Source organism: Papio anubis, chromosome 16, assembly GCF_008728515.1.
Source record: "Papio anubis isolate 15944 chromosome 16, Panubis1.0, whole genome shotgun sequence".
Classification (NCBI taxonomy): Eukaryota; Metazoa; Chordata; class Mammalia; order Primates; family Cercopithecidae; genus Papio; species Papio anubis.
The window spans coordinates 10,445,302-10,461,037 of NC_044991.1; the positions used below are offsets into that span (position 1 = coordinate 10,445,302).

The 15,736-nt window shown below is 43.3% G+C and overlaps 1 protein-coding gene across 13 annotated transcripts in view; it reads right to left on the minus strand.

The window, feature by feature from the left end:
* Nucleotides 1–15,736, minus strand: part of TNRC6B (trinucleotide repeat containing adaptor 6B) — a 298,093-nt gene that overhangs the window by 89,643 nt on the left and 192,714 nt on the right. For all 13 annotated transcript variants that reach the window (XM_031656276.1, XM_031656275.1, XM_031656273.1 and 10 more), the window contains one exon: nucleotides 553–640. In XM_031656276.1, the coding sequence (XP_031512136.1) occupies nucleotides 553–640 (88 nt within the window). The remainder of the gene's footprint in view (nucleotides 1–552; nucleotides 641–15,736) is intronic.

The following is a 15,736-nucleotide window of genomic DNA, read 5'->3' on the forward strand; positions in this document are numbered from 1 at the left end:
TTCTAATATTGTTTACTGTTGTTTTCAAAAAATCAGCCATAGCATTATTTAACATCTACTTTATGGTAACAAATACAGACCTTGAAGTTTCTCCCACTTCCAAATATGAAAACTTTTAAGTAAACTAATGTCTCAAGTACCGTTACTGAGATATCAGGTATTCAGGCCAGGCGCAGTGGCTCACACCTGTAATCCCAGCACTTTGGGGGGGCCGAGGCAGGCGGATTATGAGGACAGGAGTTCGAGACCAGCCTGGCCAACATGGTGAAACCCCGTCTCTACTAAAAATACAAAAATTAGCTGGACGTGGTGGCAGGCACCTGTAATCCCAGCTACTCAGAAGGCTGAGACAGGAGAATTGCTTAAACCCGGGAGGCAGAGGTTGCAGTGAGCCAAGATGGTGCCACTGCACTCCAGCCTGAGCAACAAAGCGAGACTCTCTCTCAGAGAAAAAAAAAAAAACGATATTGGGTATTCAAGCCAAGACAGTTTCTTCTTCTGGATGCCGGATGCCTAGTGGATATAAAGACAGACTTAACTGATTAAACTCACCTTCTGAGTGGCTTCTTTTTTCTTTTTATCCTCTTTCTTCCTTTTCTTGTCTTCCATTAACTGTTCTTCCCTTTCTTGCTCCTTCTCTCTGTTAAAGTAACATCATAGCAGAAGGTTATACATCTATATTCACAACCCATTTCTGTAGCAAATTAAATGCTTGTAAATGGTGTGCAAGACGACATTTCATCTCTGTGACTGAGTAGAACACAGTATTTCATTTAAATCAAAAGGATGCATAAAACTCACATTTAATTATTCCCACATCTTGGTTTGTCACCCCTTTTGCAAAACATGACATTAAGTTTGGTTTCAAAGAAGCCTATTAAGGTGAGCTTTTATAATATCTTACCTAAAAGAACACACACACAAACACACACACGATTAATATAGTTCCACTCAGCAAAGGACCTGATTTGAATATGACAATATCCAGATGGCTTCTGGGCAGTATTCCTCACAGATAATGCAGAATATATTAACTCAATTATGGTACATATGTATTTATCATAAATTAGATGTTTTTCCATGACATCTTCAGAGTGGTGAACATAAAGCTCTATGCTCTGTATTCCAAATTTTTTTTCTATATTTATTATTAATACTGTATGTTTTATATATTTTCTACTTGTGTTTTCTAAGGCAGGCACTGAGTGTCCTATAAATCAATGTATTCCAGGCCAGGCGTGGTGGTTAACGCCTGTAATCCCAGCACTCTGGGAGGCCAAGGCGGGCAGATCACTTGAGGTCAGGAGTTTGAGACCAGCCTGGTCAACATAGTGAAATCCCGTCTCTACTAAAAATACAAAAATTAGCTGGGTGTGGTGGCACGCTCCTGTAGTCCCAGCTACTCGGGAGGCTGAGGCAGGACAATCACTGGAACCTGGGAGGTGGAGGCTGCAGTGAGCTGAGATAGTGCCCACTGCACTCCAGCCCGGTCAACAGAGCCAGACTCTGCCTCAAAAATAAAATAATAATAAAATAAAATAAATAAACGTATTCCCTACTGGGTGAATTCACTACTACATCTTCCTGTACACATGAATTAAGACAATCAGGTTTTGCTCCACTGAATTAGAATAAAAATGATATACAATCATAAACATTCTAGTTGGAGAAATATGCTGAATCTGAAGAAATTAAGAGACTGTAATTTACAGCACACATTTGAAAAGTAACATTTATTGGAATGCTGTCAACTTTCACTCTATGTATCAACTGGGAAAAAACATACACTCAACCAACCGCAGTAACTTCAAAGCTCACAGTGGGAAACCCCAGACTCTATGCTTATGGAATTTCATTGCTGTGAGGAGACTTTAAGATCTAGTTCCCAAGTCCTCAGAACACCCAACAGTTAACAAATCCATGGTTTCACAGATAGCACCTAGAATAAGGCCGAATTACAAGTGAGTCAAATTAAAGATTAAGGGAGTAACAGGTTTGCAAACATGGCAAAATCATAAAGATGGTTCCTGAAGGACTCAACTTTGGGAAGCAGAGATCTAGTTTAACATACTGAAACTATACAAAAGGAACCATGGATGAAAACTGAGGTGGGCTCTCATGAATACATAATAATGTTTAATTTATAGAAAAAAAGGCTTAAAAATTATTTTACCTACATGTTGTCACTGACTTTGTCCGCATTCAAATATTAGCCTTTCTCCTTCTGCACTTCTGGGTATAAAGATATAAAAGCCTAATATGCAAAATCCACCCAACCAAGGAGGAGATTTTACTGAAATTTCCTTAGGTCTCATGCTAGATTTCTTTGGAGTCAGATTGTGTGCCTCTGTCTAGGTGTGAAACGCGTGGAGAAAATCCACCTGCAGCAGCAATGCCCTCCTTTAAGAAAATGGATTTACAAACACCGGTAAGATGGATGTTGACCATCTCAGGCAGGCTGGCCATGGGTCCTGTTATATTTGGCCCTAAAAGCCTTTTGCTTCCTCTGGCTGCAAGTGGAAGGAGTGGATGGGGTTCCTCACGCCCAAGCTGCTGTAACTTGGCTTCTACATTTTACAGTGAAACCAACTACAGAAAAGGAGCAACCGCAGCCTGAATATTTCCTGTTTAAAGATTTGGTGTTTACAAAAAAAAAAAAAAGTATTAGGTTGTCATTTTTTTCTAAATCTAAAATTATTCTAAAATTAAAAGTTTATTTTAAAAAATGCAATGTTGGCTGGGTGCAGTGACTCACGCCTGTAATCCCAGCACTTTGAGAGGCCAAGGTGGGTGGATCACCTGAGGTCAGGAGTTCGAGACTGGCCTGGGGGACACGGTGAAACCCTATCTCTACTAAAAACACAAAAATTAGCTGGGTGTGGTGGTGGGCACCTGTAATCCCAGCTAATCGGGAGGCTGAGAAAGGAGAATCGCTTGAACCTGGGAGGCAGAGGTTACAGTGAACCAAGATCACACCATTGCACTCCAGCCTGGGCAACAAGAGCAAAATAAATAAATGAATCAATAATAAATAAATAAAATAAAACATAAAAAAAGGGGGTAAGTTTTAATCAAACATGTTCTTCAAAAACAAACTAACCTTTTCAAATACTGTCCCTATAAACAGGCAATTCAGGGAAATAGACTGAAATTCATGCACAACAGAAGTAAATTCATTTCTAAAACAGATATATTTCAAAGCTTTCCAGGTGACAGGCTATACTTTCACCGTGTTTTTTGTTTTATTCTGTTTTGTTTTGACCATGCGTCTTGGTAGGATTTAGTCTTCTCTTCAAATTTCACTTCCTTAGGAAGAATCTACTTCATCAAACCTGGCTTAAAAACCTGCCATTTACTTAACAATAAATCAAATAGTGTGGGTCTCACCTTTCTTCTAATTCTGTTCTCTATCTAGGTTGCACATTAGCACCATTTGGTGAGCTTTAAAAAAATCCTGGCTGGGCGCAGTGGCTCACGTGTGTATTCCCAGCACTATGGGAGGCTGAGACAGGTGGATCACGAGGTCGGGAGATCCAGACCATCCTGGCTAACGCGGTGAAACCCCGACTCTACTAAAAATACAAAAAATTAGCTGGGCGTGGTGGCACAAACCTGTAGTCCCAGCTACTCGGGAAGCTGAGGCAGGAGAATTGCTTGAACCCGGAGGCAGAGGTTGCAGTGAGCCAAGATTACACCACTGCACTCCAGCCTGCGCGACAGAGCGAGACTCCATCTCAAAAACAAACAACAAACAAACAAACAAAAACCCTATTCTGAGTTAGAGCCCAAGCAGAGAGCAATGGGCGTCTATGCGGAGAAGGCATCTATGGGGGCGGTGATGGAGATGGCTTACATACAGGAGACTGATGCACTCTTTAAGTATAGTAAGAATAATAGGGCCAGGCATGGTGGCTCACACCTGTAATTCCAGCACTTTGGGAGGCCAAGGTGGGTGGATCACCTCAGGTCAGGAGTTCAAGACCAGTCTGACCAATATGCAGAAACCCCATCTCTACTAAAAATACAAAATTAGCTGGGTGTGGTGGTGCATGCCTGTAATCCCAGCTACTCAGGAGGCTTGAGGCAGGAGAATCGCTTGAACCCAGGAGGCGGAGGTTGCAGTGAGCCGAAGTCGTGCCACTACACTGCAGCCTGGGCAACAAAAGTGAAATTCCATCTCAAGGAAAAAAAAAGAATAATGACAGCCATGTTTCTCACTGTTGAGAAAATAAGTTACACAAATGGAAGAAAAGGGAGAAAACTCAAATGAACTCTGTGGGGTTGGATCTAAATTAGTTACTGACATGAACTCATGGTTTCCAATACATATAGACATAATAAATATTAGCTGTAACTTTGTGTACATGTGAGATATGTGAATATATATTCCTTCACACACACACACACACACACACACACGCGCGCTTATTCCCTTAGCTCTGTCACTCTGAGGGCTAGAGAACAAGCAACATCCAAGTAACAATGAACACACTTAGCACCCAGTTTTGCGGCTTCCATTCTTCACTAAATAAACCAGAGTTCTCTGGGAAAAATAGCTAATTCTGGGATAGGATAAGGAAAGTACAAGATGAACCTGGAATGTACGTTTGCCAAGAAGCAAAAGAGTGCTCAAAGAATGATGGGATCCTTCAAATGACTACAGAAGACAGTTTGAAGTGCTCCTACAAGCTAAATCTGGAACAATATCAGCATCAAAATAAGTAATTATAGTAAGAGACTATAAGCCATTGTATAAAATAGGAAAACACAAGTTCATACAGAGAGAAATAAGCAAACGAATACATTGAAATGAGGAATGGAATAGTCACATAGTTTCAAAGCACCTCCCCATAAAATACTTGTGATAAAGGGTTGAGAAGAGTAATTAAGTCAAGGAGAAGCCTGTCAAGATACCACCTTAATCAAGTAATCCACGTGAACATCATCAGCTACGGGACAAATTCAAACTGGGAGTTACACAACAGGATGCTCTAAAAAGAACACAGCATCGATTCGATTCTGTGATACTCCTTTTAAATGTGTTTTTAACCCGAATACCATCAAAGGAACCATCAGACAACTCCACATTCAGAGGCATTCTACAAAATATACTGGCCTGCAATCTTCAAAAGTTTTAAGGCCATGACAGTCAAGGAAAGATTGAGGAACTGTTCCAAATGAAAGGAGACCAAAAAGACCTAATAACCAAATGTAATGTGTGGCAAATGTCACACCCTGAATGGAGATCAAGAGTAAGTGGTGGTAACGTATCAGTGTATTAATTTTTTTCCTATGACGGTTATATTGTGGTTCTACACTAGAATGTTCTTTTTGTTAGAAATATACAATATATATTACCCAGGTGACAGAGCACTGGATCAGCAGTTAATTCTCAAATGACTCAGGGGGAAAAAGGCTTTTTAAAATCATACAGATTCAAACTCTGTAAGTTCCAGATTGTTTCCAAAAACAAAAGAAAATACAAACAACCAACACAAAATCATTGCTCAGATAGACCCCAGGTCAATTACATAGAAATCTCCAGGGATTTTGAGAAGTCCCTCCAAGTGGTTCTAACATGTAGCTAGGGTTGAGAAACTGCTCTAAATTCTTGTTTAAACCTATACTTGAAAACATTATTACCTGATTTATGCCTCAAAAATGAAACCTCCCATCACCTGAGCCCAGGAAGTTGAGGCTGCAGTGAGTCATAATCGTGCCACTGCACTCCAGTGTGGTCAACAGAGTGAGACCCTGTCTCCAAAACAAACAATAAAAAAACACCTCCCATACAGCAACGAATGCAAATGCCAAGTGACTAGGCGGGTCCTACTTGATCATCAATTGCTTCTAAGTATGAAGAGCAAGATAAATCGTTCATATTTTCTCTCATCTTTAAATATACAGCCAGATATAAAGCTCATCACTGTCAAATTATGTAATTCATTCAACAAATTCAGTTAAGTATTTACTGAGTCTCTACTACAGCTTCCCAGACAATACTATGGGCACCTCCACTTCCTTAACTTTGTGCCAAGAATGGTTTATGGGTGCACTCAGCTTCCAAGTACATATGGAACACAAAGCCCCTCAAACTCCTTACAGCCCAGCCTGGGGCAGCTGCTAGCCCAATCCAACCTCATCTATTTACCCCAGTGTGCTGTACAAATCTTTTCTCTGTGTGTCTTGACCTGAAAAGGTAAGGAAGCATTGTCTAGGGGAGCTGGGGGTTTTAATATTGCCTCTGCAGGGGACGAACGTGTGGGAGGTACTGTGCGGGCGGGCAAAAGATAAAGCAAGTGCAAACATCATAATCTAGAATAAATCCTGAATGGTAAAAAGCCAAACTACTCTTGAGAACCTCTCAGGTTAAGAGAGAATACAACAGTGTTTTCTTCTTAATTTTTTACAATAATAGTGGAGAAAAGTAGAAGTGACTTGTAGCTGAACAGAAAATGCCCAATATTCGGCCGGGCACAGTGGCTCATGCCTGCAATCCCAGCACTTTCGGAGGCTGAGGCGGGCAGATCATGAGGTCAGGAATTTGAGACCAGCCTAGCCAACGTGGTGAAACCCCATCTCTACTAAAAATACAAAAAAATTAGCTGGGCATCATGGCAGGTACCTGTGATCCCAGCCACTCGGGAGGCTGAGGCAGGAGAGTCGCTTGAACCTGGGAGGCAGAGGTTGCAGTGAGCCAAGATCGCACCACTGCACTCCAGCCTGGGCGACAAAGCAAGACTCAGTCTCAAAAAAAAGAAAGAAAGAAAAAGAAAAACAGAAAAGAAAAAGAAAAACAGAAAACACCCAATATTCACTTAAGCTGAGGTATAGCAAGACTGCCCTGCATGCAAGTTCAGAACACCAAAAAGCAATGATGCTGACATTCCTAGGAACAGGCTGCATCCCAGAACTCAATCCGCCAATGGTCCGAGACCATGCAAAGGGAAGGCTGAGAGCTTGGAGCATCTGTAACTGGCATTCAAAGCCATGCATAGTACAGTTCTAGCTTTTACATTTTCCTCATCCATTCTGCATGCCTGACAAAAACCATCCTCTTTAATGTCCATCACACCTTACCCTAGTGTCAAGTCCTAGCTCGATATCCACTTGCTTTAACAGCACCATCCCCAATAACCCCAACTCTAGAGAAACTCGCCTTCTTCTGTAGACCCCGCCTCTTGTTTGGCCCTTAAGGTCTCAAGGCAGATGACACCGGTCATTGGCAGCATCAGAGCACCTGAAATGACTTTCTGCGGCATGGCTGCTTCTACGAGGGGTGATAATAGGCACAGACTGACTTGGCTCTCTTCTACTAGGATGCCCAGGAACTGACTCATTCCTTTAACAAATATTTATTGAGTGTCTCATATGAGTCAGGCACTTTTCTTTTCTGTCACCCAGGCTGCAGTGCGATGGCACGATCTCAGCTCACTGCAACTCCCGCCTCCCAGGTTCAAGCGATTCTCATGCCTCAGCCTCCTGAGTAGCTGGGATTACAGGCGCCTGCCACCACGCCCGGTTAATTTTTGTATTTTTAGTAGAGACGGGGTCTCACTATGTTGGCTGGCCTGGTCTTGAACTCTTGACCTCAAGTGATCCACCTGCCTCAGCCTCCCAAAGTGCTGGAATCATAGGCGTGAGCCAATGCGCCTGGCCAAGCCAGGCACTTTTTCTAAGCACTGGAGATCTGGCCGAAACAAAACTGAGCTTTGGCTCTCATGCGACTTAGATCCTAGTGGGGGAGACAGGCAACAAATGAACAAGATATACAACAAGATGCATGCATAAAATACACAGCTCAGGCGGCGACAGTGCTCAGGAGAGGACAGTTCACCGACAGAGAAGGAGAGAGGTGGGGAGAGGAAAACCTTCCACATGATAGTTAGAAAAGGCCTCTGATACAGTTGCATGAGAATGGAGACTCACTGAGGTGAGGGATGGGGCCATGTGGGTATCTGGGGGAGAATATTCCAGAGAGAGGGAATGGCAAATGTCAATGAGTGAGACTGGTGCATCTGAGGAATGGCAGCCAGAATGCAGTACAGGGAGTAAGGGAGGAGGTGGCAGGGACGAGACCAGAAGCAGGATGCGGGGGTTGGGGGAGGGGGGATCTCCTTACAGGGAATGCATTTTCTAAATTAACCAGCACACATTTTCTGGTAATTGAATAAGAAATCAAGTTGGGACTGAACACAAGCACCTAAACGCAAAACTTCCAAAACCTCTTCTTCTCAGCTTCAGTCAGGAGGCCCACCTCTCCCCTCAGCTGTCAACCTTGCCCTCGGCGGGCTGGCCTGCTCCACCAGAGTACCCACCACTCGAGACAATGGCGAGCCAAGTGTGTGTGGCCAGCGTGTGGCCAGCCGAGTGTGTGCGCGTTTGCCACGGCTGAAGCCTCTGAACACAAGGGAAGGGGAATGAACCTTCCTCTTCTCCCTGCCCTATGTCCGTGGCACGAACACCCAAAACACAGTAGGGCCCCCAAGTAAATGCTACCAAAATGCGTAATTAAAGAGCGAGCAAAACTTTCTAGCTCCCGGCAGACATGCGTTTAAAGAACAGCCTCAAAACAACGAACTAAATCATCTAATAAACATAGGCTGAGTGACTACGATATGCCAGGCACTGGCCTAAGAGGCACTGAGGATATAAGACTGTGCAAAAGAAGGATGGTCCCTGCCCTCAGGGAGCTGACATTCTAGATGGGAGACAGAAAAAAAACACACACAACGCCAGGCAATGCCACGAAGACAAAAAAGCTGGAAAGGGGCCAGAATGTCTAAGAGGGAAGAGATGGGAAGAGGGGGCTGCCTTCCAGGAGGCATCTGCAGCGGGCATCTGTGAGGCAGGGACATCCAGACCCCTTCATGAAGAAAGCCATCTGGGAGATGAGTGACCAGGTCAAGAGAAGAGTAAGTCCCAGGGCCCGAGATGGGAAAGTGCTGGGTGTGAGTTTGGGAGCAGGGAGATGGCTACCCCCACTTCTGCCCTCTCTCAGCAGCAAGCCTCCCCAGACACACACCCACACTTTCTCTGGTTTTCTGGGCTTACTTGGTAGTCACCCTCATCTGCACCAGAAGAACTGGGCATTGTGGCTGAAAGGTTGCCTTCCACTGCATCAGTTCCCTCAGTATCTCAGTGCTCACTTGATGCCAGGCACCAGACTGATGCCAAGAAATCAGCAACAAACAAGACACAGTGCTGCCTGCCTTCCTGGGGCTCTAAATTCCACTTTTTAAATAGTCCTACCTCACCTCACAACCCAGACAGCACCTTCAGGGCAGGAAACTGTGCTCTCCTTGCTCTGTTCCCTGTCTCTACACACTTTAGAATACTCTGAAGAGAGCCTGCAGTGCCTTTGCTGTTTTGAAAGTATCAGAATCTTGGATGTGTGAATTCAAGCTTGTGATGATCCAGGTAAGAGATCAACTTTTGTTTTTGTGACAGAGTCTCACGCCATCTCCCGAGAGCAGTGGCGCGATCTCGGCTCACTGCAGCCTCCACCTCCCAGGTTCAAGTGATTCTTCTGCCTCAGCCTCCTGAGACGCTGGGATGACAGGCATGCGCCACCACGCCCAGCTAATTTTTGTATTTTTAGTAGAGATGGGGTTTCACCATGTTGGTCAGGCTGGTCTCGAACTCCTGACCTCAGATAATCTGCCCGCCTCGACCTCCCAAAATGTTGGGATTATAGGTATGAGCCATCACGCCAGCCAAGAGATCAACTTCTTTCCACAAACTAGAGTCATGACCAGTGGTTCCTGTATGCATGTCTCTGAGCCCATTGTGCCTCAAACATGCAGGAGAGGCAGGGTTGACAATTTCACACTTGAATATATTAATCTCCACCTGTATGCTCATGGGAGTGAAAGGATGGTAAGAACCTTCATTCAGAAGAACAGCCAGGATTCATCTTGACAGGAAATGGCTCCACATTCCCAGAAGCATCTTCCTTTCCATCAAGGTCTGAATGACTGGCTGTGACAGCATCAAAACCTACCCCTGACACCCTGTGATCAGAAGGGTGGCGGCACCTTTGGTCCTAGTTCCAACTCCACAAAACCGAGGCAGACAGACCCGAACAGGAACAGAGCCACCCAACGTGGGAACTATGCCAGAAGTAAACGAATACTGTAAAAGATTAAAAAGAACTCCACAATAAAAAGGAACAAACCATTAATAATACACCAACTTGGATGAATCTCCATGGAATTATGCCGAATGAGAAAAGCCACTCCCAAAAGTGTCAAACTGTAGATTCCATTTAGATAACATTTCTGAGATGACAAGTGGTTGGGTGCCAGAGGACACAAAGGGGGGTAGGGTGAGGCAGGAGTGGTTAATCAAAAGGGTGACACTAGTGACCCTTATGGTGACAGAACTGTCCTGTATTTGATAGTGGTGGTGGGTACATGAACCCACGTGATAAAATTGAATAGAACTAAACACATAGGCAATTAAATACAAGTAAAACTGGGGAAATCAAACTTTGGCAGATTATATCAGAATCGGGGTTGGGACATTATATTACAGTTCTGCAAGAAGCTACCATTGGTGGAATGGCATACAGAATCTCTGCCTTGCTTCTGGCATGTGAACCTACAGTTCTCTCAAAAATTTCGATTAAAAAAAAAGAGCTTCAAACATTGACTCATCTTTTGGTCTCCTGTTTGAAATTTTGTGATGGACGTCTACTTCAAACCATTTTCTTTATGAAAGTCACATAAGAGTCAAAAGGAATTTGAGAAATCATTTAGTCCCCACATTACAGAAATAGGTTTCCAAAAATATTCTAGAATCTACACTTCATCCTAACATGCTCAAATTGTTAGTTTAATCGATCAAGTATTCCTTAACTACAGCAGGAATATGACAGATAGCCACAAGGGTATTTAAAATGCTCCTCTTACACGTAATTCACAAGACAATTCTTTTCCCAGGAATTTTAGTGGTGTACTAGTCACTGAGCTATGATTTCACTTTGTGGTGGTTGTGGTGGTATCTTCATCAGTTCAGTCAACATCAATTCCAAGCCCCACTGGCCTATTTCCAAGACTCCTTCACAATTAGAGATGGGGACGTGATTTACGCTGTGCCAGTAAGGTGCATGCATGACTTTACTAGAGGACACACAGGGCACTCATCTTCTCAGGGAGCATTATGGGGATGACGTGGTCCTGGGGCCTACCCCTGTAACGGCAATTTCCTGAATGTGCAGGAAAAGAAAAAAAGCTCCCATGGGACCCCCAGTTCCATGGTGTGGTGCTGGGCGCATCACCTGACCCTCAGCCTCTCAAGTACCATTTAATAAACCCACAAACCAGTGAGAATGAATTCTAGTATCTACACACTAAGGACTCTGCCCAACACAGATTTAAACAGGGGTTTTCAAAATGCACCTAAGACATGTGACTTGTATGAACATTATTTCCTTAGAAAACAAAAGGTAATCTTGGCAACTTATAAAGCAGTAAGAAAATAGCCACAAAACCATTACCAATCATAACTAAGGATTAATGACACCACGTGCATATTTGGGGTAAGAAAAATTAACAAAGGAAGTTCAATGAAAAGAGTTAAGCAAAGTGCTCAAAGTATCCACTTAAAATGTTTTTAATTAACAATGCACACACACAAAAAGCATGTTGGAACATATCCATTCAGGCAGAGGAAATTACATAGTAGGGTACTCCAAATATCTATATTGGATTTGTTCTTAACATTTTTTTCATTTGCTGGATCTGAGGGAATTTAATGAGATGCCAATGTAATTTGCACATATTAAATTCGCAGACAAGGCCAAAAAGCACTAGGGCATAAAAATCATTCTAAGTGGCTTATAAGAAGAAAACAACATTAAAACTAGAAAGATTAAGGTAAAAGGATTTTTTATTAATTTTAAGGGATAAAGAAATTTCTCCTGCCTTCAGTTTTATTATGTGACATGTGATAGGTAACACTTTTATGTTGGTAACAAAATGTAACACAGTTCCTTCTACATAGTGTTACCTTCCTTTCTGAGGCTGTGTAAAGCAATGCTTCTCAAACTTTAATGGGAATCTTGTTAAATGCAGATTCTTATTTAGAAGGTTGTGGGACAGGGCCCACAATTTTCCATTTCTAATAAGCTGCTGGTCCCTAGATCTTTGAGCAGCACACAAGTATGCACTTGGTTGTTTCTTTTCAAGAAAATATAGAATTGTAGTCATTTCTTAGTTAAAATCTCAGTATCAAGCATATGCCTCATTATTTTTATCTGTGTTTCAATGCGAAATTACAGTGTAACCTTAGTGAAGTTTTTTTGTTTGTTTGTTTGTTTTGAGACAGGGTCTTGCTCTATCCCACAGGAGTGCAATGGTGTGATCATGGTTCGCTGCAGCCTCAAACTCCTGGGCTTGAGTGATCCTCCTGCCTCCCAACTGGCTGGGACTACAGACATGCTCCACCATGTGCAGCTAATTTTTAAATTTTTTTGTAGAGATGGGGTCTTGCTATGTTGCCCAGGTTAGTCTTGAATGTCTGGACTCAAGCAATACTCCTGCATTGGCCTCTCAAAGTGTTGGGATTACAGGTGTGAGCACCACACTCGGCCTGGGAAGGTATTTCAGATTAAACAACTCGTGTAGCGTAGACTTCATGAAACTCTACTGAAATGATGACATCAGGAATAGCTAGGATCAATCTGTGCATGTGCAGGCAAGAACAACTGCCAGCTGGATGACAGCAAATGAAAGGCACCAGACATCCAAGGGTGGCATCAACTGTGGGGTGAATGCAGACTTCAGAGATCTCAAGTGAGTAAAAGAACATGAGGCTCAGAATCCATGAAATACGGCAACAGACTTTTGCAGACATAGCCTCTGACTCCAAGCTTTTCATGAATTTCCCAGTTTACATATTTAAAGGCACATGCAAGGAATTGGTTTGTCTGGAATTACTCAAACCAAATGAAGCAAGACAATTTTTATTTATTTATTTATTTATTTTCAGACAGTCTTGCTCTGTCACCAAGCTGGAGTGCAATGGTGCGATCTCAGCTCACTGCAACCTCTGCCTCCCGGGTCCAAGCAATGCTCCTGCCTCAGCCTCCTGAGTAGCTGGGACTACAGGTGCCTGCCACCAAGCCCAGTTAATTTTTGTATTTTTAGTAGAGGTGGGGTTTCACCATGTTGGCCAGGATGGTCTCAATCTCTTGACTTCGTGATCCGCCTGCCTCGGCCTCCCAAAGTGCTGGGATTACAGGCATGAGCCACTGTGCCCGGCTGATAATTTTTTTTTTTTTTTTTTTGAGACGAGTCTTGCTCTGTTGCCCAGGTTGGAGTGCAGTGGCGTGATCTCGGCTCACTGCAACCTCTGCCCCCACGGTTCTAGCAATTCTACCTCAGCCTCCCAAGTAGCTGGGGACTACAGGAACGAGACACCACACCCGGCTATTATTTTATTTTATTTTTTGAGATGGAGTCTTACTCTGTTGCTAGGCTGGAGTGCAGTGGCGCAATCTCGGCTCACTGCAACCTCCGCCTCCTGCGTGCAAGTGATTCTCCTGCCTCAGCCTCCCGAGAAGCTGGGGCTACAAGCACGTACCACTACACCTGGCTAATTTTTTGTATTTTAGTAGAGACAGGGTTTCACCATATTGGCCAGGATGGTCTCGATCTCCTGTTCTCGTGTTCCACCCGCCTCAGTCTCCCAAAGTGCTGGAATTACAGGCGTGAGTCATCGTGCCCAGCCACGCCCGGCTAATTTTTATAGTAGTGATGGGATTTCACCATGTTGGCCAGGCTGGTCTCCAACTCCTGATATCAAGTGATCCGCCTGCCTTGGCCTCCTAAAGTGCTGGGATTAGAGGCGTGAGCCGCTGCACCCAGCCAGCTATTTTTAAAAACTTGCTTTTACTTTCCAAAATTCTATGTGGCAAAAGCTACAACCAACAATTTGAAAGATTTTTCCCTGCAAAAAATTTCAAGGTTAGAATGGTGCCTGAAGAACATTCGTCTCATGCTTTACATACTCTGGCTGGGCAGCTCAGCAAACTCTAACAAAGAGAGATGTGGCTTCCTACTCAAACTTAGTGCAGCTGGGTAGGAAGTTCTTGATAGTGCCTTGAGAAATGTCTCCTGATAGCTTCGACTCCCTAGTCCTACAATTTCCTTTTCAGAACACATGGAACAAATTCTCCAAAAATGTGCAGTTATCCATGATGCATCCCTGAGACATTCTTAGTTCCTCCACACATTCCACTCACGACCTGGTTTTCTATCCCCCTTACCAGTGGGATTATTATCCCTTAAACATGTTCCAGTTTGTCCACCCTCATCCAATTACCAGGCAAGGCAGCACCAAATAGGGTAGGCCTGCCATTTACTTGTCCCCTATGATATACCACTGAAAATACTGTTAAAGAGGTCATTTGCTTTCTTGGAAATCACATCTTACTGAGTTACAACCACCTAACACTCCTGTTTTTTCACAGTATTGCTAAGTCACTTTTCCATGACTGAGTAATAATGTATCTCTATTAATGCCCTCAGTGCCAGACTGTCAAACTGCCATCACCACCTCTCCTGATCTTCCCTGCACTTCAGGAAATGGCCTGGAACTGTATTTTCCAGAATCCCATTCCCCGTAGGGTTCCAGGTTAGCTGCCACCAAGGAGAGGTCCCCACATCCCTACCCTTCTTAGATCTGGAAAGCAGAAAAGAATGCAATATTCTCTAGAAACAGTTGCAAAAAGACCATAGGCAACAACACGCAGGACTTTCCCATTCTGCAGCAGCTTCCAGATGATCTAAAGCCACAGCAGCACACAGCGGACATCACTGCTCCTCTAGGAAGATGCACTCTAATCTCATTAGCAATAATAGGAGACTTCCTGAATTTCTTTCATCAGACTTTCCAATGGTTGTGTGAACTTTCGATTCCCTATATTAAAATCTTTCCTATTTGGAAAGTCAAATGGAGCCTACCGAAAAGGTTACCAAAATTAATAAGTGAGTTTAACGAGGCTGCAAAATACAAGATCAATATAAGAAAACTCGTTATATTTCTACATACTAGGAACAATCAGAAATGGAAATTTTTTTTTTTTTTTTGAGACGGAGTCTCGCTCTGTCGCCCAGGCTGGAGTGCAGTGGCCGGATCTCAGCTCACTTGCAAGCTCCGCCTCCCAGGTTTACGCCATTCTCCTGCCTCAGCCTCCTGAGTAGCTGGGACTACAGGCGCCCGCCACCTCGTCCGGCTAGTTTTTTTGTATTTTTTTAGTAGAGACGAGGTTTCAACGTGTCAGCCAAGATGGTCTCAACCTCCTGACCTCGTGATCCGCCTGTCTCAGCCTCCCAAAGTGCTGGGATTACAGGCTTGAGCCACCGCGCCCGGCCAGAAATGGAAATTTTAAAAAAGATTCCATATATAATAGCATCAAAAACTGTGAACACATAAGAATAAATCTGACAAAAATATGCAAGCCCTGAATATGTACACTGAAAACTACAAAACATTGTGGATAGAAATTTTTAAAAACCTACGTAAGTGAAGAGATATACCATGCTCATGAATGAAAAGACTAAATATCGTTAAGATGTCAATCACCCTCCAATTAATTTAGATTCAACAAAATCTTTATATTAAAATCCCAGCAGAATATTTTGTAGAAATTGGTAAGTACCTTCCAAAATTCATATGGAAAAGCAAAGAACTCAGAATAGTCGGTAACTATAAAAAGAACCAAGTTGGA